The sequence below is a fragment of the Micrasema longulum genome, unplaced genomic scaffold, assembly GCF_059751315.1.
Source record: "Micrasema longulum isolate JH-2025_06_02 unplaced genomic scaffold, ASM5975131v1 h1tg002195l, whole genome shotgun sequence".
Lineage (NCBI taxonomy): Eukaryota > Metazoa > Arthropoda > Insecta > Trichoptera > Brachycentridae > Micrasema > Micrasema longulum.
In genome coordinates, this window is record NW_028279359.1 from 85,388 (window position 1) to 112,240 (window position 26,853).

Consider the following 26,853-nt stretch of genomic DNA (forward strand, 5'->3'; position numbering starts at 1 on the left):
TAACTTTGCTTAATATGTAGGTATATTCTCCATTATTTTTAGACAGTACATGTATGCAAAAGTTCTAAAAAATAAAATATGTTAAAAAATAAGGATAATAAAATAAGTATATTCATAATTCCTTTTTGTTTGGCACTGATTAAAAACACCGTATATTTGTTTGTAATTTACATTTTATACTGCAAATATTTAGGTACTAATATAAAAGAAAGTAAACATTTTATTGTAAGACTTCACTCCCATTATGTACTCAAAAATTTGTTTTCTTTTACGATATACATTTTTTTTCTGAAAATTAAAAAAAAAACAATGAGATTAGATTAAAATTTATTTATTTATGCCAAAATACATAATTTTAACTTTACATATTACATTACATGATATAACATAACAATAACATTCATTAGAAATATTCGCAATAATATTGCAACAAAAATGTCACGTGACCGTCGTGACCGCCGCGCTGCGCCGCGCCGAGCCGTCAGCTTCGTTTCCTTCTAAACTGAGAATGAATAATGCAAGAAATTGACGACACCGAGCGAGGCGCCACTAGCTAAAACGCGCGGACTAAAAAACTGGCGTCATATGTCAACAGAATACTATCAAACGAAAATAGTCTTTAGGAAATAACGCTCGAAATGCTACTCTCCAAATAGAGAAGCTTGAAATAATATATATAATCTGCAAGTGAACTTGGAAAATATACGCACTGGGTTTTTAAATGTTAAAATACAGTACACATTTTGTATTGAAAAATAAGCTGCAATAATCGGAACCGGGCAATGCGCTGGGTGCGCATTTAGCAGCTGATATTTATTTTTTGAGGAAGATATAAACAGTGACGTTAATTTATAATAAATATAGATTATTTTATTTATTCTCCTATAATTAAAACTACTATAAAACATTATTATTGGTAGTAAATATAATGGTAAGCTGCGAATAATCGATTATATGGACGGTTCGCCCCTGGTACATAATCAAATGTTTTTGAAAAATTATAATAATTTTGAGCAAAAAATTTAAGTATACAGTCGGTATTATTTCAATGTAGATAAGTAATGTACAAAAAGTCAAAGTGATTTTTACAGCGTTTGAATAATGTAAGTTATTTTGATTTTACCGCCGCACATACGGGCAGGCCTTAGACAAGAATCGGAAAGAAATATCTAAATTAAATAAGAGAGACGACCTATATAACTATATGGTGTTATTGTTTCTCGAACACAGATATCAGAGCATCATTTCCCCCATCACTCGAGTTAGTTACACGATTCTTCTCCTGTTACAAGGTCAGTGAAAAGGCAGCTTTCTTCCGGTCAGGTCGTGAGTGTCAACCGGCGACTTTTACTCCAAATATTTGACATATTATTTCCACTCAGCAAAGAGAGTTAAGCATTTTTTCGACATGAATCCGATGCCTTCAAGTATGTTTTATGTATTTTGAGTTATTTTATTTTAATTATATTTGCCATTTTTATTTTATGATGTTTACGCCAAAAAAGGAATACGCCAAAAGTTTAAGAAATATTTTTTAAAACGTTGAGTTCTAGTTTACTTCTACCTCCGTCCACGCTTAGATTTAAATATAATATTTAAGTATAACTACTCTTATTTATGAAAAAATATCAAATCTTTGCATTTGCAATTTGCAAATATCACGCATTTTTTTTGTGCACATATTTAAAAAAAAATAATTTAGTAAGCATAAAATTAAAACATCGGCCTATCGGCCTCGTGGTGTAATAGTCAGCGCGTTAGCCTGCCATGCAAGAGGTCTCGGGTTCGATTCCCAGCATGGTTGATGTAAAATATTTATTTAAATGGGTGTTTTCACACTAGAATATTTCTTAGTCCCTGGACTGGTACCTGAAGCGTAAGACTGATCTTCTTACCTTCATGTAACAAAAATGATCAAGATAAGCTGCGATTGGTGTACCAATGCAGTGCCCTATGCACCATTAGGTGCGGAAAGGGAACGATGATGATGAAAATTAAAACATAAAATTTTTACAATAATTGATTTTTAAGTATTTTTTTTTAAATTCGTATATTATTGATACAGGTTCGAATCCAAATGGCTTGTTTATCTAAAGAATGGAGTTATTTAACACTTTGAGAAAATCGGAATGCAAAAAATTCGATAACCAACTAAGCTTTTTGAAAAAACACTTTATAAAATGCATTAATTGTCATGAAAATCATTTAAAGGAACTGAATCATAAGATTTCGCAATTTGCATCGTGATTCAGAGTAAAATTTAAAACTGGTAAAATAAAACCTAGATTTATGTCGAATAATAAAGATTAACTGGAAATCGAAATTTGTTTTACACAGCACAAAGTTACCTTTGCAATAAAAGGAAGGCGCGGCCGTCCGGAAACAACTTTTGAAAATAATTCTGAACGAGGCAAACGTCGCAAAATCCAAAATCTTCGGGACTCCACTTCGCTTTCACAATTAGATCTTGCAACGAAAATGACTTTGAAAGGTTCTGCAAAGGTTGCATCAAAATTATTAGCCGAAATAATACGGTCACCTAGGCGCGCATCCAAATATAAACAAACTTACAAGGCAATCGCTGAAAATAAATCTAAGCAGATGTCTGGGGAAGAAGCCCTTTCAGTTCACAAGGCACCAATATAACGTCATGAGAGCCAAAGATCCAGAAAGATTCCCGTCTTATAAAATAATACAATCTACAAAGAAATCTTGTTATTCAAATATGGAAGATTTCACCATCACGCCTACTTCTGCAGAAGTGACAATTCAAGCTCTCTCGAAACATACTAACAAACGAAGTTATACTGTACTAGCTGACCCGACAGACGTTGTCCTGCCCGAACGTTGGCTTGCCTTTTTAAAATACTTTTTTTTGATAAGTAGGAACCTAGGTACTTGTTTGTGATTAAATTCCAAAACTAAAATTAGTTCATATTCAAATATTACATTTAAGTAGGTACTTGTTTATGGTTGAATTCCAAAACATACAATAAATATTTTTTCAAATATAGCATTCTTTTTGCAAACGTCAAACTCCGGTCGTCTCACCAACAAAGGGGTGCACTTATGTAGGAATACGATTTTTTTAAATGTATTGAAATTAATATTATTTTAGTGTTACCAAAAATCCAATAAAAATAAATAAATGGGTAGAAATTATAGGAAATTTAAGGAAAGAATCTGATTGAGATCCACAAAAAACAAATGATGTTTGTAAACATTCAAAAACAAACTTTTTTTTTACTCAAAAAAACAACATCTTTCCGTTTTTTTGCAAATTCATTCTCCTCAAATGCAACCCTGGTAGATCGATGAATAAAACATTTATGCTCCTAACTTCTTTTTTACATATTCGATTAAAGATTTTAATATCTACGAACACGCACAGCGCAAAGATCTATACTTCTATAAAAACTACACGCAAATCGGTTAAGCCGTTTAGGAGGAGTACGGTGACATCACACGTACAGAGGAATTATATATATAAAGATTATACTTTTATTTACTTACTAACATCGTATAAATATAATAAAACTTGTTAAAATAGTAAAAAAAATATTATTTCTTTACTAGTAGCCATTTCTAATCAATTTGGGCCAAAAATATTGTTTTAAATGCACCCAGTGAATTGTTTCCGATTTTCGATTGATCTTGCCCCTATGTGCGCCGTAAGCATTTTTAATACAAAAACTGAAAATGGAAAACGAAACATATCAATTTCTCCATACTCGTTTCCGAGCCGGTATAGTCTGACGATAGGATAATTTACTAAATAATTATGTCGACCAGACGCCACAACAAAGGTAGTCTGCAATCTTGTGCATCTATTTGGTACTTAGATACTTATCAGTATCGTTAAATCGGGAAAGTCCAGTATACCATTCAGAATTTTATAAAAATTGATTGCATCGTTAAGAATTCTTTGCTGAAAAGTTTAAAAGGTCAAAGAGAATTTTCCCAACTTGACTTCCATTTTTAAAATTTTTACCTGAGAGCAGCCATTGAGTCAAAAACACTCGTCCAGGGTTCTGGTTCTATTTCACACACAGGACTGTATTCTTCTTCCACCCGGACACGGACTAATAAGAATAAAAGTATGGTGAAAACTGGCGACACATTTTTATTTTGTTTTTTTATTTTTTATTTTATTTTATTTTTGCACCACAACAGGCCAGGAGGCCCAATTACAGTGGTGAATTACATCACAGAACACCCAGGCTTGAGAAAAATCACATTTTAATTTTTGTGTTCTCACCGGGAATCGAACCCGGAACCTTCCGTGCGTGAGTCAAGCGTCTTGATCACTACACCACGGAGGCCACCTTTTGTAGAAAAGAGGTAAATTTTACATATCTCAAATAATGTAAACATTATTTTATTTCATTTTTTACTTAAGAATCCAACTCTTTTTCATGCCTCCATTTTTAAAACAGCGGGGTTGGAAAATCAACCCCCACCGATAAACTAAATCGTAAAATGTTTTGCCTGATAGAAGATGTGATAGCCAATTTTTAGGGCGATGGTTTAGAAAATCAGAAATCATTTTATCGTATGCCATCTGATCACCAATCACATATTTTCTGCAGGGAACCATTTCTCTTTTCGAGAGTCTTGTTCAAAAATCAACGCATTATAAACTTCCAACGAAATTTAAAACATTTTTTTAATATTTTTATTATTTAAAGCATTGACCTGTGGTCAAACATTTTACTGAATGTTATTAAATATTTGTACATAACCAATTACCGACTTTTCTATATCTACCGGTTTCGAGACGTAGGGTAGGGTGGTACAAGAGTGCGTAGTGTACAAGAGTGCTTCTTCGATTTAAAATTACCGCCCATGACGTTTAGTAAGAAATTCAATCACCACGTGATAGTGTAAAGTGATTACATTACATTTTTTATTACATTACATTACATTTTTTTGCACCACAACAGTCCAGTAGGCCTAATTACAGTGGTGAATTATATCACAGAGCACCCAGGTTTGAGAAAAATCACATTTAATTTTTTTGTGTTCTCACCGGGAATCGAACCCGGAACCTTCCGTGCGCGAGTCAAGCGTCTTGACCACTACACCACGGAGGCCGCGTTGCCGTGTTGCCATGTTGCCGTTGCCTGCTGAGTGTTACTAGGTAAAAAATTGACGATGTAAAAAAATGTAAGAGAATCGTTTTTTGCTTTTTCGTTATAATATTTACCTATTCTGGAAACTCTCTCATGTGGACGTTTCATGCAATATATTGTTTTTGTGTTGTTGTTTCTATTGCAAATCTATCTAATCAGCTGCCATACGACCAAAATTTGGGAGGTTTCATTAGATGGCGGTAGTAGTATGTTTTTGACAAAATATTCGCCGGCTGTGCAAGAGCGCGCAACGACAAAATGTGCAAGAGTGCTCGCGCATAAAAATCGGAAATTCTTAGCAGTTCTCCATACAAAGATAAATTCGAAGAAGTTGAAACAACTAGAAATACTAAAACGAAGAAAAAAGCTGCTCCTTTAAGAAAAAATGTTCAAAAACCTCAGCAAGATCTAAAGAAGAAAATCTGGAAATGCCCAGGTTGCGGAGAAATATTTAAGGAACCATTGATTCAGTGCAAAATATTCCAGGAATTGTGGCAAGATAGATGCACTTGTTATTTGGATCTGCAAATTATGTTTGAGATTTTTGTCTTTTATTATCGCACCATATACTGTTTGCGCACTGGTGTACACCCTCTTGCGCACTCTTGGGTTGCAAGGTGTGCATGAGTGCGCGCACTGACATTTTTTTAGTTTTTTAATTATGTGTTGTTATATGTAGGTAAGAGTTAGACTACTCGCATTTTATCCTGTTACAGCTAGATAGCGAAAAGTTGAAATAAACTTATTTTTATTTTTCTAAAATGTAATGTTTATTTGCATTAATTCCAAAACCCAAAACCGCGAATTCTTGTACCATCTTACCCTACCCTTCATGTTATATCTTTCTCGGTCTTCCTCTATTTCTGCATCCATCAAGATTCGCATTGTAAATATTCTTAGCCGTTCTTTCGCTGTCCATTTGCTCTACTTTTGTCGATAATGCTTATCTCAGCCTTACATAATGTACGAATCTCAACATTTGTGCATCTATCGTGCATAGTTTTACCACTCCTAGAAAGCAATAATAAGTTCATAAACCTGTAAATAAATGTAATTTTTAAATAATTAAATAAAAATACTATCGAAATGAAAAACAGCCAATTCAAGAACATTACGAAGTAATTTAATCTCTCTATCCGCACTCACAGGTTCATAAGGCACTGCATTTAAGGTAAGGTCTTACTACGCTTCAGGTACAATGAAATATTGCAGTGTAGAACCACCTTTAAAACCAATAATTCACGCCCACCCTGCCAGGATCCGATCCTAGAACCTCAATCATGCTAACAAATACACTGCAGGGTGAGTTATCTCCACTCGATTTCCTTTTTCAGGATTTTTACCAGAGAGCAGCTATCGAGTCGAAAAAACTCTTCCAGGATTCAGGTTCTATTTATCACACAGAATTTTACTCTTAATTTTTCCGGAGACAGAGTATTATATTTATTATATACACCCAGAGGGCTTTTACATAACAGGTACAAAATTACAATTCAAGTGTTTCATTACAAAAGTTAATATGTAGGTCTATAAAAATCATGTAACACAGTGTTACCACAAGCAAAAGACGGACTATTGATTTTACTAATGTCCGCACAATCCAAACTCTTTATTGCTCAACTGCTCGCTCTCTTCTTGAATATGCCTCCGTAGTCTGGTCTCCATTCTATGTGAATCGCGTAAATCTCATTGAATCAGTTCAACATCGCTTGCGAAATATATCTTGGATGCTTGGACTAGAGAGAGGTAACTATTCATATGCTGATATAGAGTCAATGTTAAATATTTCTAGTCGACAAAAACGTGAAGCATTGACTACATATTTATGTTCGGCATACTAAATGGTATAATCGATGTGTCACATCATTACTGGGACAGGCAAAATTCCATATTCCGACTCGTAGGTTGGAAAACAATGAAGTACTGTTCATCGATCAGCATAGAAGAAACTATGGCTTTAATTCTCCAATGACCCGTTTTAGTCGTATTGATAACTCGAGACAAGATCTGGACTTTTTTGGTTTGAGTTTACAACGATTTAAACGAGCACTAAATAAATAGTCTATATCTTGTCTCGGTGTCCCTTATGTTTGTCAAAGCTTCTTTCTTATTTTTTAACTGTTCTCATAATGTAATATTATGAATTGTTTAAATGGACAATGCCCGTAAATAAATAAATAAATATTCTAAATCTCAGACATTTAAAAACAAAAATTAACACGGAGACATACAGTTTAATAATTCATTTTCCATAATTTATAAGTATAAACATACAATTTAGCCCTTTTATAGCAACAACAAAAAAAACATTAATTCGCCGCTCATAATTTACGCGTGCGCCCCCCCTCACTGTCAGCAACCGATTGAAATTGTTTCACGTAACACCGGCTACAGAACTGCGTCTCTGTCTTCCTTGTTATGTGTTTTATCTTCGTGCTCTCTAATACAGATGTATTGATGTATTTGCGGACATCATTCTTCGGGTAGCGAGGTTAAATATTTAATATAGGCAATAAAAAACATTTCAAATATATGAAAAAATTAATTGAAGTAAAACCAACACAGAAAAACCATAAAGAAGTTTCTACCTCAAATCCCTCCCCCTAAGGGAGATCCAGTCCTGAAACTCTTTTTGGAAAATAGATTTTGTCCTTGGGAGCTTACACGCTATTTCAAAATAATAAACACTTTTGGTGCGATAAAGGAGAGGTATCTATGAGCAAAAGTCATCCGGATTTTGGGTTTAACACAATTCATCCCTGAGAAAACCTCGTACAAACGTTTTGCTGAGCCCTCTCCTTATTGTTCGACCAGAAGTGTGACCATTATTGGTACACGAATCGCTGCGTATCTTGATCATTTTTGTTAAATGAAGTTAAGGTGATCAGTCTTACGCTTAAGGTAACAGTTCAGGGACCATGAAATACTCTAGATTAAAAACACACTTTTAAATAAATATTTCATATCAACCATTTCGGGAATTGAATCTGAGACCTCTTGCATGGTAGGCAGACGCGCTGACCATTAATTTGGAGATCCTCATTATTTTTTGCTTTGGTTTTACCATATTATTTTTTATTAATATGTATACATTTTTTATTTTATCTTTTACCATGCATTTTGTTTTTAATACGTTTTTTATTATGTATTTTACTATTTTTTTAAATATTTTGTTACTATGTCTACTACCTTTTTTTTCTATGTATTGATTACTGTTTTTTATATACTTTTTTGTCTGTCTTAGAACGAGCTAAATAACCCTAGTTTCACATTCAAAGCAACTTTGTATAAATTTGTATATAATATGATACTAAATAAATAAATAAAAATAAATAACACCACGAGGCCGACTTATTTTTCAACCAAGATATTTTATTGATTTATTTTTGCACCACAACAGGCCAGGAGGCCCAATTACAGTAGTGTATTACATCACAGAACCCCCAGGCTTGAGAAAAATCTAATTTAAATTTTTGTGTTCTCACCGGGAATCGAACCCAGAACCTTCCGTGCGTGAGTCGAGTGTCTTGACCACAACACCACGGAGGCCGCCGATATAATAAAAAAATATTCTAAGATAGCGCCGCGGCTTTCTACACGCTCGGCCTACCCCTGCGGAGAAACGCCGAGATAATTTGCTGTTTTTTGCAAAATTCAATTCGGCGATTTATCCTCGAGGCTAAATGTGGCATATTTTAGTATTTTCCGTCTTACTTCGTGGCCGTATTTTGCTAGATTTAATAGCGAGCTGAACCTAGCACTAACATTGAATAGAAATGCCGAGCTTGCAAGATTCCGTGTGCAATCAAGCCTTAATACTGATAGCTTTTTATTTACGGTAAATATAACCTGATCCAACCCAACCTGCCATAACCTTACCTTATTCTGATTCTTATTCTTAGTGGTGGGGGTCAGTGCTGGGCAAGCTCCTGACGTCACTGCGACTTGTAAAATCTAGTGCGACGGGTCCCCGTGAACAGTTCTCGCCCTCCAGGCCCAGCAGCTCAATCACAAATAACTATCGACGTGCTTAAAAACATTCTAAGCATATGAGCGATCACAATGAACAATAATGAACATGCTTAACTTATCGCAGTCATAAGTTGTAATCGCGTGTGTAATCTCTAAGTCAACGCTCGTGTCGGATTGTTTTTTTGTTTTCCTCGTAAATAAATCCAGTTCACTGGTGAAGAATCAGCGTTTACTATAAAAAATAATACAATATATTGCATTAGCTAAATAGTAAGGAGTATCTAATACAAAAAAGTGAAAATTAAATTACAATTACTATGGCGACTGCTTTTCTTGCCATTTGGCTTGCCAATCACCGGCTTAATGCAATAAATAGCATGATAAATAATTAATTGATTAAAATAGAAGTTTTGGAATATTTTCCATATTTACGCTGGTGAAATTCAAATATGTGATTGCGCAGCAGGATTATACGTCGTGAAACGTAAATATTTTAGAGGTGTTCACGGATGTTCCATTGTGATCGCGAATACGATAAACAACCATGGTGAGAAATTGTTATCACGTCGCTTATTAGCACGTCGATAGTTATTTGTGATTGAGCTACATTAGCAATATTAAATGTAAAAATATTTACGTTTCGCGACGTATAATCCTGCTGTGCAATCACATATTTAAATTTCACCTGTATAAATATGGAAAATATTCCAAAACTGCTATTTTTATTTATTTATTTATTATTTATTACGCTATTTATTGCATTTAGCCGGTGGCGGCGGTTGGCAAGCCAAATGTCAAGAAAAGCAGTCGCCATAGTAATTGTAATTTAATTTTCACTTTTTTGTATAAGATACTCCTTACTATTTTGCAAATGCAATATATTGTATTATTTTTTATAGTAATCGCCGATTTTTTGCCAGTGAACTGTATTTATTTAGGAAGAAAACCAAAAACAAACCGACACGAGCGTTGACTTAGAGATTACACACGCGTTGATTTTTTCTTCGCAGTCTCAATCCTGGGGTTTGTTTTGCAGCAAAGGCCTGCATCTCTTCCTCCATTGGTCTCCATTTTCTGCAGCCCTCTTCAGCTCTACATATGAGGCGCAGTTTAAATCTTCGCACACTTGCTCCAAATATTCCCGTCCGGGGTGCCCTCTACAATTTGTACCCTCAGCGATTCCCTCTATGATGTCGTGCAGGAGACCCTCATGGCGCATAATGTGGCCGATCCATCGGGCTCGCCTCTCTGAGATGGTTTTGATTAGGTGCCTACCTTCTTCGATTCTGTTGAGAACCTCGTCATTAGTGATGTGGTCTCTCCAGCAAATTCCTAATATTTTTCTGTAGCACCATATCTAGAAGGCATCTAGTCTTAAGGCACCATGTCTCACAACCGTACATCAATATGCTCCATACACATGTCTTGGCAAGTTGCTTGCGGAGTTTTAGATTGATATTATTCGACTCAAAAATCTTTGATTTTTTGTGAAACGCAAGCCTCGGTGTTCAAACAGGTAAAATGGTGAATTTTTCACAGTGCGTAAAATGGCCACTTAAACCAGCCAATGACAGGTCATAAGCCCTGTAAATACCTAGACATCCATATTCCCTTATTTAAAGTATTGGTCATCCCTGTTACAATTTGTTACTATTATTATCGAAAGTAAAATATAATGGTAAGCTATGCATAATCGCTTATTTGAATGATTCGCCCCTAACTTGTACAGTGCGGTGCATAAGAGAAGTCCAGTTAATTACGTAGAACTGCATCGTTAGCTCAAACTGAGTTAACGAAATCAGAGAAATAACTTACTGTGAATAAATATACGGAATGAATTATGTACCTACATGTACATTATGCTGGCCAATCAGAGCTGGAGAATTACGCTCTACTGGCAAAACTCGCCGTTCCGTAACCAAACGTTTAAAAAGTCAACAGTATTTTAGGTATGTCCAAATATTTATAGACGAATTTTGGATTTTTCCCTGACAAGATTCCCATTAACTCTTCAGCGTGTGTAAGAGTTAACGGGGGATTCACATCTTGGTTTGCGATCTCAAAAGGCATGAAACAGGGATGTTTAATGTCACCATGGTTGTTTAATCTATACATGGAAAACTGTATGAAAGAGATAAAATGTACCTATGGGTATTGGAGCTCAAAATGGATAATTCTTCAGTAAGCTGCTTGTTGTATGCTGATGATGCAGTTCTGTTAGCAAGCAGCAATGAATAATATGCAATAAATAGTCTCTAGAATGTATGATGTATGTCTGAAGAGCGAATGAGGAACTTCAGCCCTACGGGAAATTGGATACAAAAAATGTGTTTTTACGCGGGTAAAAATTAGAGCATTAAATTTTAGTGCAAAGTTTCTTGAAAATTTATAGAAAAAATAATAAAAAATATTTTGATAAAAACGCACTACTTTAAATGACGTCACTGGTTCATGTGAATCGACCTATGATCTGAGAGCTATGGAAGATTTCCGGTCTGCTTGTCGCTTCTGGACCAATGGGAAGAACTGAATGAGAATAAGCGGAAATGAACCTCTGACGTTACACGCGGAGTTATTTCAGAAATACAAAACTTTGAAAAATCGTAGCGCCGATAATACGATATATAAAAAAATAATAATATTTTTTTTGACTTAGTTTAATAGTCTTTTAACAAATAAAAAAATCAAAAAAACCACTGAACTTCCTCATTGGCGATGAACGAAAGTAAGTCATGTCATTTTACTCATGTCCGTACAATCAAAACTCTTTATTGCTCAACTGTTCGCCCTCTTCTAGAATATGCATCCGTGGTCTGGTCTCCATTCTATGTCAATCGCATAAATCACATTGAATCAGTCCAACATCGCTTGCTTCGAAAAATAGCGTGGATGCTCGGACTAGAGAGAGATAATTATTCTTATGCTGAAATAGAGTCAATGTTAAATATTTCTAGTCTACAAAAACGTAGAACTAATATTGACTCCATATATATGTTCGGCATACTAAATGGTATAATCGATGTTCCATCATTACTGGGACAAGTAAAATTCAATATTCCGACTCGTAGATTGAGAAACAATGAAGTACTGTTCATCGATCAGCATAGAACAAACTATGGCCTAAATTCTCCAATGACCCGCCTTTGTCGTATTGTTAACTCAATACAAGATCTGGACTTTTTTGGTTTAAGTTTACAACGATTTAAACGAGCACTAAATAAATAGTCCAGATCTTGTCTCGATGTCCCTTATGTTTGTCAATGCTTCTTTCTTTTTTTTAATGTTTTAAACTATTCTTTTATTGTAATATTTTAAACTTTATAAATTGTATACATGGACAATGTCCGTTAATAAATAAGTCAAAAGTGATGGTATTTGAAAGGTGAAGTGAGGTTACTGACTGCATAATAAATGTAAACAACGAATGTCTCGAAGCTGAAAGGAGAGTGAATGCGAGCAACAAAATGAACGGCGCACTACTACGCACAGTAATTGCTAATAAAAATATGTCAATCAGTGCACAACGGAGTTTTAGACCTAACACTTATATATGGAAGTGAAACACGGAACTGGCAGAGGAAAGATGAAAGCTGAGTAAATGCGGTTGAAATGCGATATCTCAGGCGAATGTATGACAGGGTTACGAATGATGAAATCAGGCGAGAGTTCGAAGCTGAGTCAAGTATAATTGATATAAGAAAGGGTCTCTGAGATGGTTTGGACATGTAGAACGAATGGACGTCGCAAAAATGGTAAAACAAGTATACATGGCGAAAATGAACGGCAACGTGAGACGAGGACGATCAAGGAAGACGTGGCATGATCAGATAAACCAAAAACTTAAGTCTGGTCATGTCAAAAGCAGACAGAACCGAAGGGCATGTATGACAATATGTATGAATGTGGAAGAAGCTAGGAATGTATGCCAGGATAGACGCGTGTGGCGGTCCATTCTCTCTGCCTACTCCTACGGGAAAATGGGGTAATGGTAGTAGTAGTAGAAGTTCTAGTAGATAGACATCAATATTAGATATCGTCGTAATCACAGAAAAACGACGGAAATGCGAAAAATCCGAAATTGACTATCTTTTATATTTGTTCTGAAAAGGCTATACAGGGTTTTTCTGGGATTTCATTTTGAGATAACAATTTTTTTCAATTTTTCAAAAAAAATTAACGTTTCGGAAAAATTTTATTAGGATTTTTTTAAAGCTTACCATGAGGAATGTTCCTCTGAAGTTTCGCGGACTGGCCCTGAAAAACCGTGTATAATCATCATTCCTCTTCCGCACCTAATGGTGCATAGGGCACTGCATTGATACACCAATCGCAGCGTATCTCGATCATATTTTTTTGTTACATGAAGGTAAGATGATCAGTCTTACGCTTCAGGTCTGCGTCCAGGGACTATGAAATATTCTTGTGTAAAAACACCCATTTAAATAAATTTTCCATGTGAACCATGTCCGGAATCGAACCTGAAACTTCTTGCATGGTAGGCAAGAGCACCACGAGGCCGACTATGGCTTTATATTCCAGATTTAAAAATAATTTAAATCAAAATTTGTTGCAACAGAGAGGGAAAACATTTAGAGAGAGGAACATGGAAGTCTAGGCATTTAAAGGGCTTATGACCTGTCATTAGCTTGTTTAAGTAACTACTTAGACTTTAACCACACTGTGTAACATTCACCATTCTGCCTATGTTTAAACATCCACGTTAAAGATAATGTCGGTCAAATGTCCACGACGGCGTCGTTTATACCGAGAGGTTTAATTTTCATTATATGAGCAAAATAGCGTAAAAAAATTGACTACCCTTGCAACACTAACAAAATGTCCATTTTGTTTTTATTGACAATCTGACAGATGGAAAAATTATAATATTTTTAAATAACGCATTTGCTACTTACACATGAAATGTGATCCCATCCTGTTTCTTTTTGATCCCAAGCAGTATTTCTACAATTTAAAACGACACAGCATACCATAGTTTAATTCAAATCGGGAGTTGCGTACTGAGAAACGTCTACAAAGAAACTAATGGGTCAAAACGTAAAACTACTCCTTTAAGAGAAGTTTATTCGCCTTCTGTTTTATGCGCGTATGCGGTTTCTGGACTATTCTTAATTCTATGGGTAAAACATAACATAACATTACACAAAATTATCTTATTCGCGCGTTATTATTATTTTTTGCGGTCTGGTAATATTACGCGGCCACTTCACGCATGCGCGCAGGCGGGATGTCAGACTTCTGGACACAGTGCGATGTATGGAAACACGAGTATACGCGCCTTCTGGTATATTAAAATTCTATGCTTTTGAAATTATAAGTACCTAGTGACATAGTGTCAAAAAAAATTTAACCGCTCTCATGAAAAGTTAAAGAAAATCACGTGCGTCGTTACAGAGCTAATGATCTGTCATAGGCTGATTTCATCATCATCATTCCATGTCCGCTTCCTATTTGGAGCATATGGTACCCATGCATATCTATCGGCTCCCAGCTCCTGTGCGTCCTCCCAAGTCAGGTTCTCGTCCCGAAGTTCTGAAATAAACTACCGACGAACAGTCAGCACTGGACATCCAGGACGTCGAGAACCTTTTTATTTTATTTGTTTATACTTTTACAATGTTTGTATTTTTTTTTATACAGAAGAATGTTCACTCACTGGGGTGTCCCGTGCCGAGGGAAACATTTTACAATAAGTGAAACATGCGTTTGATTAGTTATTTTACATAGTTAACATAGTAACAAAAAAAAAAACGTAATTTATCCAATTAACCTATTTATCGTCTTAAACAAAATAAGCAATATTAACAAAAATAATCAGTATATGGCCCAGCCGACCGTATCGCCTCCGCTTGATGACAATTGTCACCGGAGTTTGCTGCGTCCGTTCTCTTATTACTTCAATCCTTACAAAGTCATATCACCGCACACTCAAGATTTTTCTGATATACTTAATCTCAAAACTCAGTATTTTGCTGTTTTGGGCCCTAGTGAGGTGCCACGATTCGCATCCGTAGAGGAGAATAGGTGTTATGCAAGCGTTATATAGGCGACATTTGGTTTTCACTAAATAAATATCCGATGGAGATCGAGAGAGAACGAGAGACAGCTTTCATGCTGTTGAATGTGGCGCCTGCTACTCCTAGCCGCACTCCCAGTTCTTTTTGAAAGGTGCCATTTTCTGTAACACATACTCCTAGGTATTTGAAACCCGCGACCCTTTCTATGATTTGGTTTGGTTTGACAGTCAGGGGGTTTTGAGCATCAAGGCACAAAGTGTTTTATTTTATTAACGTATGCGGCTAAATTGCCTTTTATAAAACTTATAATATAAACATATTTGGTTTAATTATTTTTTTAAAACATACATTACTTTTTTCCCAAGATTTAATTACATAATACGTTCAGCAGAAGTTTAAAACAATTTAAAGATCAAATTAAAAGTTAAAATATGACAAAGTATTAATATAGCAAGAAAATCATTGAGTACTGTTTCAAATAATAATTATACTAAAGGTTTAACTACCATTCACCATGTTTGAAAAAGTTTAAAAGGTTTGTTCTAGAGGAACAATACCCTACACTAAATATATGCAATATATGGGAATAACTATTGCCGAGTTCATGAAGTCTGTGCAATACAGCATTACAAGTATACACTGTCCGTGAATTGTTGCTATAGAACGGTGGCACCTGTCTAGTCATTCTTCCAGGCACCCTGAAGTTGATGAGAGATGAGAGTTCTGAGCAATTCCATATTGAATGTTACACAGTACATGGGTTTTTGCAATATTGATTTTTAAACCCATGCTTGCGGAAATGCGGAGTACCTATTTCGGCATCAGCTGATTTAAGTGATACTTTCATATTCTCAACACCTTTATCTCATTTACTGTTTCAACGTTTACTTTGTTGAATACAGGGTTTCCTTCGGCGAGAATGCACATAGGTATTAAAAAATTGGGAGTAAGTGATTTTTTTACATTTTATTAGTATGTTTACAAATAACATTAGTTTTTTGTGGATCCCAATCGGATTATTTCCTTAAATTCCTTTTCATTTCTGCACATTAATTTATTTTTACTGGATTTTTGGCAATACTAGATAAAGAAAAAATAAATGACCTTTTTTTATTTTTAATTTTTAATCCGGAGCTCGATTGTTGTGAACTCCTGAATCGTATTAACTTCAAAATACTGAATCGAGTCACTAGAAGTACCGAGTTGTTTACAACTACGAGTACATATGTAGGTACTGACACTCTCCTATTCCGCGTTTACATTCCTTGGCCAACAAATTTACTTTGATATAGACATTTTCAATAAAACAATTTTAAAACGTTCTTAAATGCATTGTTTAAAACTAATTATTAAAGTATTAAAACTTTCTTTTTCATGCAATTTTTTCTTTGTTTTTGATGTGTATTATTATTATCTTATCTCTTTCTAAAATTAATTTACCAAATATTTTTGTGTACCGTATATTATGTTATTATCTTATATATACTCACTGTAAACTAATTTTTATTATTTGTTTTTAATATCAATTTAATACCATTTTTTTTGTTTAAATTCTTTACAAGTTATTTATAATTTGCTTTTTAATTCTAACATTTTTCTTATATCCATATTTTTTAATATGTAAAGTTTCACTTTTTATTTTGCATTGCAGCATGCTTTTTTGTTTCTACACGTATACAAAAAAGTGTTGTTTATTTTAAAAATTATTACTTACTATGTTTGTACTTACCTGTATAATTTTTGTAAATGCCCCTTGGGCGTATTGTAAAATTAAATATATAAATATTAACTTTCGGCCTTGTGGTGTAATGGTCAGCGCGTTCGCCTACCATTCAAGAGGTCTCGTATTCGATTCCCGACATGGTTGGTATAAAATATTGATTTAAAAGGGTGTTTTCACCCTAGAATATTTCATAGTCTCTGAACTGGTATATGAAGCGTAAGACTGATCATTTTACCTTCATGTTACAAAAAAATATCAAGATACGCTGCGACTAGTGTACCAATGCAGTGCCCTATGCACGATTAGGTGCGGAAAGGGAATAATGAGTGAATGGCATTAAATAAGGAGATTACAATGGTTGGGCCATGACCACAGAATGAATGATGATCGTACCCCTTAATATCACTACTTAAGGCAGATGAAGCAGAGGCAGACTAACATTAAGATATCTAGATGATGAGGAAAGTGACTGGAGAGCAATTGGCCTGGTGAACTGGAGAAAAGTTGCTGGGTGCAGGGAGGAATGGAGACAGGTTCTGGAGAAGCCCAGTAGCTCAATCACAAATAACTATTGACGTGCTTAAAAACATGCTAAGCATTTGAGCGATCACAATGAACATGCTAAAGTTATCACATAAGTCAACGCGTATGTAATCTCTAAGTCAAAGCTCTTGTCGGTTTGTTTTTTGTTTTCCTCTTAAATAAATAGTTTATTGGTGAAAAATCGGCGTTTACTATAAAAAATAATACAATATATTGCATTTGCAAAACAGCAAGGAGTATCTAATGCAAAAAAGTGAAAATTAAATTACAATTACTATGGCGACTGCTTTTCTTGAGATTTGGCCTGCCAACCACCAGCTAAATGCAATGAATAGCATGATAAATAATAAATAAATAAAAATATCAGTTTTTATTATTGAATTATTTTCCATATTTACACAGGTGAAATTCAAATATGTGATGCGCAGCAGGATTATACGTCGCAAAACGTAAATATTTTGACATTTAATATTAAGTGTTCACGGATGTTCCATTGTGATCGCGAATATGATAAGCAACCAAGGAAATTATTGGCACGTCGATAGTTATTTGTGATTAAGCTACTGTGCCCACGACAGGCTGTAGAACCACTGATGATGATATTATTAATTCAATTATAAAAATAAGGACAATAATTTGGGATAAATGTTTTTATTAAATAATTCATTATAATTACTAAAACATAATCATAAAAATCATTTCCAGAGTTGATTTTAATTTCCATTTATTTTTTTTAAGTATTGTGACGCACCACAAGTTAAATAAACAGAGTAAAATGTACTAAACACAGCCAATACAAAATTGTATAATAAAGGTCAAACCGCATTACTTGCGAGTGCCAAAATTTTGTATGGGATGCCGTGCGTGTGCCGCAGCTAAAGTGCTGCTTATTTCATCCAAAACAGTGAAAATAATATTTCGTGTTGCTGCGACGCGCCGTGCAATTCTGCGCATTGATGCTCTAGAGCAGTTTGACCTCAAGACCATTATTATAAATTTGTTTGACTGCAATTTATATGAATTTATAATAATATATTCCAGGGTTTTTAATTACCTGTTTTAATGAGGAAGTTTAGCGTGGTAAAAATTAGAACTGCTTTGACAATGTCACTAGATCTCCGAAATCAATCAATGACAGGGTTGTAATACATTTCCGGTTACCTGAAGCCAACCAACCAATCAGGACAACTTACCGTAGTGAACTTGTGATGTCACAGGCGGAATAATTCAAAATTATGAAACTTTAAAAAATCATAATGCAGAAAAAAAAAAAAATTTAAAACCACCGATTTTTCTCATTACATAATTAAAACTTTTTTTATTTGAAAATATATTTATTAATCCTTACGGATTATTACGTTCATTTTGAATAAATATAATACATCATTTTTTATTCATACTCTGTTGTTGATAAAAATATTTTTTACATCTTTTGAAAACTAACAAATTACAACAGGGATGGAGAATACCTTAAATAAGGGAATATGGGAGTCTAGGCATTTACAGGGCTTATGACCTGTCATTGGCTGGTTTAAGTGGCCACTTTACACACTGTGTAACATTCACCATTTTGCCTATGTTTGAACATCCATATTTCTTCAAGTCTTCCATTTGTTGATTTTAGTGAAGTTAAAGAGCTGAAACCTTTATTGTTGTGAAGAGATTTATCTGACTGAATTATTTCACATACTAGGCAACGCCTGAAAACAATTTACCAATTTTTAAACTTCTTCTTGGACCATTCATTCGAGTCTTTCAGACCAAATCAGGAACAAATATTTCCATTCCCAATAAAATAAAAAAGTTGAGAGATTTGTTTCAATTACTGGTATTCCTTAATATGACTATTTTTTTCTGCTTAAGTTGGAAGTCAGCATCACACGGAAAAGTTCATTTTCAATTTGTCAGCTGTCTTGAGTTTTAGAGCGCGTTTCTGTCATCTCCCTTAGTGATATTTAAGGTAAGTTTTATATATACTCAAATTGAAGTAATTCGATTGATTAAAAATATTTATATTATAAGACAATGACACATGTGTAGGGAAGTTTTTCAATCAATTGTCAGTTAAAGACTCAGTTTTCATTCATTTAAATGTTAAATAATTTCTAAAAAAATCCTGTAGTACATATAATTAACTCACGTCCAAAGGCATTAAGATTTAACTCTCCCTTTTTCAAAATATATAGATCAAATAATTTGTAATCAAAGATTAAATTCACATTTCATAATTACTATAAGTCAGTCAGCTTGCTGTAATAAGTTCTGCAAATCCTGATACTGCAAAAAAAAGAAATAAACGTTAGCAAATGAATTTACCATATTGATGTGCCATAAATCTGTTAACAAAAAAATATATATATTTGTGTTTCTGATCCTATATTTGTGGTTATATACTCATGTGTCTGTGTCAACAAATTGCTTGTCTCAACTTAACACAGGACTTTCAGTCCCACGGAGTTGGGACTTATATGCCAAATAATGTGTAACAATACACCTGTATGTAAATAAATAAATGTTAATAACAATTTGATTGTTAAATATTGAGGAACTTCGGCTATTGCTTGAAGCAAATAGGGCTGAAAAATAAGAAAAATTAATTGTGTCCTAGTCATCAAGCGAGTAAATCGTAAAGCTAGAATTATATCCATTTTTAATTCATCAGAATTTATTTAATGATGTTTTCTGTATACTTAACGAAAAATCAGATTTTTTTAAAGTTATGATTCTACTTTATCAGATGTGTGATGTGTAGAAAAAACATGTGGAATTTTGATTTTTAAATTACATTATACTATTGAAACCCCAGCCGGCAGGTTACCTTAATTATAAATTTGATATTTGATTCATCAATTCAATTCATTTTCAAATAAGATCAATTTTACACTTTAAAACACATAATGCAGCTGATACTGTTATGGCAAGTCGTACCTCCATCTCCTTGTAAAGGATTTCTTCGATAAGGCTCTGAAGGAAGTCCTGGAAGCGTTGGCGCAGCGCCAGATTCTCCATGCCAGCCACTTCCTGCTCCTTGCGGACCCTCTGACTCCTCAGGGATTCCAGCTCTATACTCAACTGTTCCATTCTCATCTGGATAGTCTCTGCAATACCAGCGCCGGAAATCATTATCAACAATACAAATTTATATTTTTTTATTAAAAATTAATATTCACATCTTTGAAAATTATGTTTTTCAATGGACGTTTTAAACAAGTTCAACTATAAGAAAATAAAATAAGTTTGTATGTATTTAAATTCTAAATGTTATAACATGTACGGTTTCTCACCATTGCTGAGTGTCTGGTCCTGGTAGTCGTCCATGGGGGTGCCAGCCCTGCCCGGGGAGAACATATCGGGGGCAAACTGAGTCGGGAACGTCCCTTTCATGTCGGTGGACTGCCCCTAGAGGGGAAAGAGACTCTTTAGATAAATATATATATGGAAAATATTATTTGTCCAGTTCTTTTAAAATTAGATATGTTGTGATTTGATTACGATTTTAGATATATGATTTTATGAAAGTTTATTGTAACCGTAAATAAATAAATAAATTATAACATTGTATGCAGGTACACGAAGAGTGCAGATATTACATAAAAATAATGAAAATGTTTTCAAATAAATATATTCAAAGCTCGGGGTATTAATCAATGCAGGTTTTTTTTTAAGATACTTATATTGAACTGAATGTTTTAAACTTGAGTGCTTTTGAAATGGAAATCGCGGTATAAATAATACCTGGAATGAATTGGAGTCTGTTAATCGACTGTCATATTCCGAGAGACGACTATTCTCGTCCATATCGACGTTGATGTTGGATCCTAACTCTTCATCAGAATCACTGACGGCTCCGCCAAATATGTCATGTTCTGGAATAAATAAAGCATGTATTTTTTACACTCTAAATACCAGCTGTGTATTTTAACTAGCATTAACACTAGAGTAAACGAGGGCATTGGAAGCAAAGATAGCAAACTCCCGTTTTGGTGTTTTCGAGAAAAATAACAAAAACTGCTACACTAATGCCAAAGAGTCTTCATGTTAGAAATGTTATTTTCACTGAATTTAAACTTAAGATACTAATAAATTAGCTTTAATAGAAACACAAATTCAAAAAACTTTCTTAATATTTGTATGGCACGGCCATTTTGAAAATTTAAATCTCAAGCCGGTCATTGGTCGAATAAAATGGCTGATGGATATTGCTATGTTAGCTTCGCAACACTATTTTCAAACCATCAGAAGTATGATTTTGAACTACATTTGCAACTCGATTCATGATTTTTATAAAAATAAAGTTGATAAACTACAGAATGACATCATAACCAAAAAAAAAATTTTCTTGGAGGTTACTATCTTTGCTTCCAATGCCCTCAAATGCACCCTAAGTTCTACAAGAATACATAAATGGTATTTACTTACCGACGTCTACATTAGAAGTATCATTAGTTGATGGTTCTACGATTCCTCGCTCCGCCTTGACCCGAGATTCTTGCTTAACCTTTGAGACCTTTTCTTTCTTAACAACTCCTTCACCTTCCTCATGAGCAAGGCTTCCAGAAGGTTCCGTCTTCAAGACCTGTTCCTCTTCTTCTTTCAATACTTCCCATTTCACATTAACAGCATCGTTATCAAATCTCAGCAGCCTTTTAACCTAATAAATAATTACAAAAAAATAAAATTTTAGGACTATTTCCAACAAGTAAATACCTAACCATGCTAGAAAATAGGGTTAGTATTTATATATTTATGTATGAACTCTTAATGGAATTACAGGCTTTTTTTCATTAATGGCAATATTATATTATGGTTGATGATCCAGTGTATGATTCAGTGAATTTTATTTTTTACATAGGTGTAAATTCCTAAAACGTTGTTTCAAAACATAATAAATTAAGATACAACCACAAACTAATAAATTGAGAAAGAATTACAATTTTTATCGTAAGTCCTGACCAAATTAATATTTTCTGTTTAAGAAATAAAAAAAATCTTAAAAAGTCGATTATAACTACATGTTTGAAACCTAAATTTATTGGAATGAAATCATGACGTATTGCTTATTGTTAAAAATGAATCGTTAATAAAATATGAAAAACTTATTAATGACATTTGTAAAGAGCTAGAAATACAATATTATTATTACTTATTTATTTCAAATACAATATACAAAAAAACCTCTTTTTCAATTTCAGGCGCCTCGACATATTTTTTCTTCAGTGTTTTTCGAAACCGACGCTTCCGAATATTTTTGGCGGGAGGAGTAACTCCGTGGGGCCATAAAAATTTCTTTTCAACTTTAAATGGATCCTTTTTCTTATTTTTATTGGGGGACTCCTCGTCGGCTGATGGTTGGTCCGCCTCTTCTTTACAAATCATCTGAAAATATAATAAACGCTATTATTATGTTTAAAGCGTAACATTGATCACCTGAGATATGGTTTCTATAAACTCACTCTATACTATACGAATAAATTAGAGTGATAAATAGTATGCCTAATAACAGTATGTATTGAATTAAATTATATAAAAATAAACAATGAAAAAACAACAAAATATCAAGATATATAAGAAGCAAATAAAAGTACGGAAGCAAAGCAGATTAGTCAATTTTCACTAATCTCGAACTTTAAAAATAATGACAACCTTATTCCTATCGATGTGCAGCAGCAAATTGCAAACATATTTCTTTAATACATTGGCACTTGTGGAGTATATATTGGGACAACATATCAAACCAGGAACCCTTGAGCAATTGTTCGACATTCCAATAACAAGAGTATTTGCCTCTTAAACATACTTTTACTGATGTGAAAGGTGTCCATCTCCAAATTCACAATGTTCAGCTGGCTGACTGCTCTTCTAATCGGCATAACCAGAGGCCGGTTGGTTCTGGAAGCTGGGAGGAAAATAGTCTGTGCTGACACTGTCGGAGATAACAATCGGGAACATAAAAATTGATACTCTCAAAAATGGCCAAGTTCTCATTAAAAGCAGTCAGTGAACCCATCTCTTCTAAATTGCAAACTGTTTGTCGAATTCGGTAAATATTTCTATCAATAACAATGGCACAGTGATTGTGGTGCCACTTTTATTGCTTGCTTGAATCGGAGTCAACATTTATAGTATAACATTGACATTTTTGATTGAGGCCACATAAATATTTTAAAGAATTATGCCATTAATTGTGCAAATAGAAAATATATTCATTTAGGAACATTTCTGCATTGAAAACATTCGGGTACACTTTTACACAGGTAGTACTTTTTAAAAGTATTTTGAAGTTCATTTGATTTGGCAAGATAGGGGCATCTCAAAGGAAACTAAAATGTACGTAGTGCGTACGCTTGTGTCTCCAATACTCTTATAGTTAAAGCACGTGAGCAGGAGAGAATAGATGCCTTTGAGATGTGGTATTGGCGTCGAATGCTGAGAATCATGTGGGCAGCCAGAAGAACAAATGTCTCCATGCCGGAGGAACTCAATGTGAAAGTTTTCCTATCAGTCAAATGCAGCCAACGCATTCTGCAGTTCTTCGGACTCATAGCCAGATGTGACCTAGAAAATCTGGAGAAAATAATAACCGCGGGCGGTGTGCCAGGAGGATGAAGGAGAGGCAGAGCTGCAGCTCAATCCATGACCAGGTGAAAACAATGTCATGGCGACCCTATATGGAGCTGCGGAATGGGGCAGAGCCATGAAGGGTAGGGACGCATTGTCGATGGAATAGCTGTGAAGAGTACCAACGATCACGACCTTCAGAACTGAGAGACAACAGAGAAGAAGAAGCTGATACTAGTTTATAGAACATAATTATTTCATTATTTTAATACAATAGCTTGAAAAAGGGGCTACATTTAAAAACAAAATTAGTTTAAATCTGAATAATTTCCTCAAAATTAAGGTTTCAATAATGACAAAAAAACAAATGTGTCACGGCGGTGTATTGAACTCATATTAAGAAATGAACAAATACATCATTCTACTTTAAGTAATATATTTCCGCTCAACGCGGACTTTTAGCTAAAGCTCTAAAATGGGCACACCTTATTATTTTTGTTTTCTTTATATAAATATAGTATAATAACCAAGTCCATCAAACGCAAATAAGGGGTAAATAATAATAATAATAATAATGTACTACACTAAAAACTATCAAATAATCAAACTACAATGATGTTCAAATGTCTGGAAACATTTTAAACATTTCTGCGGTCATTAATTATTAAAATATTATTTTTGAAGATATTAAGAATTTTTTGTGTATTTCGTGAAGTTTTTGATACCAATCAATCCTTGCATTACAGATAAAAAAAGTCTTAAGTAATACTTTTTTCAGAAATTTTTTCGATTTTGTGATCCAAAAGACTTAAGTAATGTAAAAATAAAATTAAGTGCAAAATTTCAATAACACGAAAAGTCAAGAACAAGCAGTGATTATTCTAAATTTTAAAGCATTTAAAAATAAATACTTTTTTAGTAGATAAATAAACAGGCTATCCTGAGAACCTTAACCACCCTCGTCTACTTTACAAGGCATCGGGTTTTCAACGTCCTGGACGTCCACTGCTGACTGTTGGTCCGCAGTTCATGTCAGAACTATGGGACGCGAACCTGATTTGGAAGGATGCAAAGGAGCTGGCAGCTGACAGCGATGACTGGAGGATCTTCGTGAACACCATGTGCTCCAACTAGGGAGCGGACATGGAACGATGATGATTTAAATTGAACGTAGTTATGCAATATCGCTCACAAACATGGCATTTCTCGATTTGCAAAAAACACCCACAGTACTAGAAAAATCTGACGGTACTTTAAAATCATTAAAACTGGTTAAATACATACTTAGATTCTTGTTTGCAATGTAAAAAAACTAATGTATTCATTGATTATCATCTGTCAAAATTAAAAACATTCCAACTGTCGTGAAGATTTGATCATTCGCTCGTTTCATAAAGGTGCTATTATCTCAGTTCCACTTTTCTATGGCTGGCTGCTTTCTGCATAACTACGTTAAATTATTTTTATATCTTTTAAATAAATCGGTAGTCATCAAAAATAGGTGTTTCCAGACATTTGAACATCACTGTATATAAAATATAAATTGTATATTGTTCCCGACTTACCATTTGACAAATATCTGCGGTTTTGTAGAAGCTCTTATTGTCGATTGTTTTTAACGATTCCACAACAGTCGGCAGGTCTACAACTTTAGCGTGCATAAGCCAATGATCCATTCTAACTTCTCCATATCTCATATCATTTTCTAAACGAATAGAGCAGCGGTCTTTTAGGTTAGCTCCCGATCTTAACAACTCTCTCAATACCTTGGAAGGTTCCTTGAAAACAAGCAAGACTTTCATTGGTGGAAATTACAAGAGCGTATTTGTTTATAATTGATAAGATTCATTATGTGTACTAACCTCAGGCATCCTCAATATAAATTGAGATTCGAGTTCAGCGGGACCCTCGACTTCGCGTTTTATATCATGATTTCGACTCATTTTAAAAGTCAGATAGTATAAAATACAAATAGGTAACCAGAAAACTTTTTTCCATATAAAATTCTAAACAAAATTGTTATGACTTTCGAGTTTGAGGTTGACAGTACAGAGAAAATCGGGAAAGACGAGAAATAGGACAGCTAATGCCACAGATAAATGACATGACATCTTAAGACTGGGCTACGTTCATTTACGCAAAAGTCGCTCGTACCCCTCGATTTATTTTATGAAAGATTTTTGGTCGAGTAATGTATTTTGGTAAATGGTAAAATAAAGTATAATAAATAAAAAAATTACAAAATTCAAACGTAGCAGGTTTCTGAAAAAAAATATAGTGGAAAATATCGTGGAAGTCATTTTAGAAAAATATTGTTTTCTATGAAACGACACCACGGTGCTGGAAAAAATTAAATGCTTAAATTTTTATGAAAATTTATTGAAATCCTACTAGCCTTATTTTTTCCCAACGGCTACAATTTTTAATTTATTTCATCATTTATTGTTCGAAAACTGTGATAGCGTAAATTATGAAATATTTTTGTTTATTGATAAATATAGTAATTATTCAAAAATGTTAAACGAATAAATGTTAAAATTTAACCATTTACCGTGTCTGTATAAAAATAAAAACTCCCCAATTTTTTCAAACATTGATATTTTATAATAGTTAGACTCAGAAAAATAAAATTTCTAAGAACGTAATTTTTTTGTGTCATTTTGGGTATGGGTAAATTTAATCATTAAAATGTGACACATTATTTGTCAGTTGCACAAACGTTGCATTGCATGTTGCGCAAAATCATGTTTAAAAGAGCATCATATTTATTTTTAAAACGCTATTCATATTGTGCTGGTACTGCACTTGTATGTATATAGTTTTGACACGTTTGTAAATATTTCAATAAATTAAAAATCTAAAACTCGATACTGGCTAGAACATTCCAGTT

General features: G+C 34.0%; 1 protein-coding gene across 1 annotated transcript; it reads right to left on the reverse strand.

The window, feature by feature from the left end:
* Positions 1 to 18,128: 18,128 nt before the first annotated feature.
* Taf7 (TATA-box binding protein associated factor 7) lies at positions 18,129 to 26,048 on the reverse strand. The gene is made up of 8 exons (XM_088239588.1): positions 25,826 to 26,048; positions 25,529 to 25,741; positions 22,581 to 22,781; positions 21,825 to 22,056; positions 21,141 to 21,271; positions 20,690 to 20,804; positions 20,334 to 20,503; positions 18,129 to 19,682 (listed from the first exon to the last, which is right to left on the reverse strand). The coding sequence occupies exons 1-8, from the start codon at positions 25,904 to 25,906 to the stop codon at positions 19,644 to 19,646; spliced, it is 1,182 nt and encodes a 393-aa protein (XP_088095714.1). The 5' UTR covers positions 25,907 to 26,048; the 3' UTR covers positions 18,129 to 19,643.
* Between the last annotated feature and the right edge of the window lie 805 nt (positions 26,049 to 26,853).

What these genes read in the sequence shown, in the direction of transcription:
- Taf7 (XM_088239588.1), bottom strand. Translation starts at nt 25,906, where the DNA reads ATGAGTCGAAATCATGATATAAAACGCGAAGTCGAGGGTCCCGCTGAA. An exon ending in TACTTCTAATGTAGACGTCG is followed by an intron (nt 21,272 to 21,824) that starts GTAAGTAAATAC and finishes TATTTATTCCAG; the next exon opens with AACATGACATATTTGGCGGA. An exon ending in GGACCAGACACTCAGCAATG is followed by an intron (nt 20,504 to 20,689) that starts GTGAGAAACCGT and finishes CTGGTATTGCAG; the next exon opens with AGACTATCCAGATGAGAATG.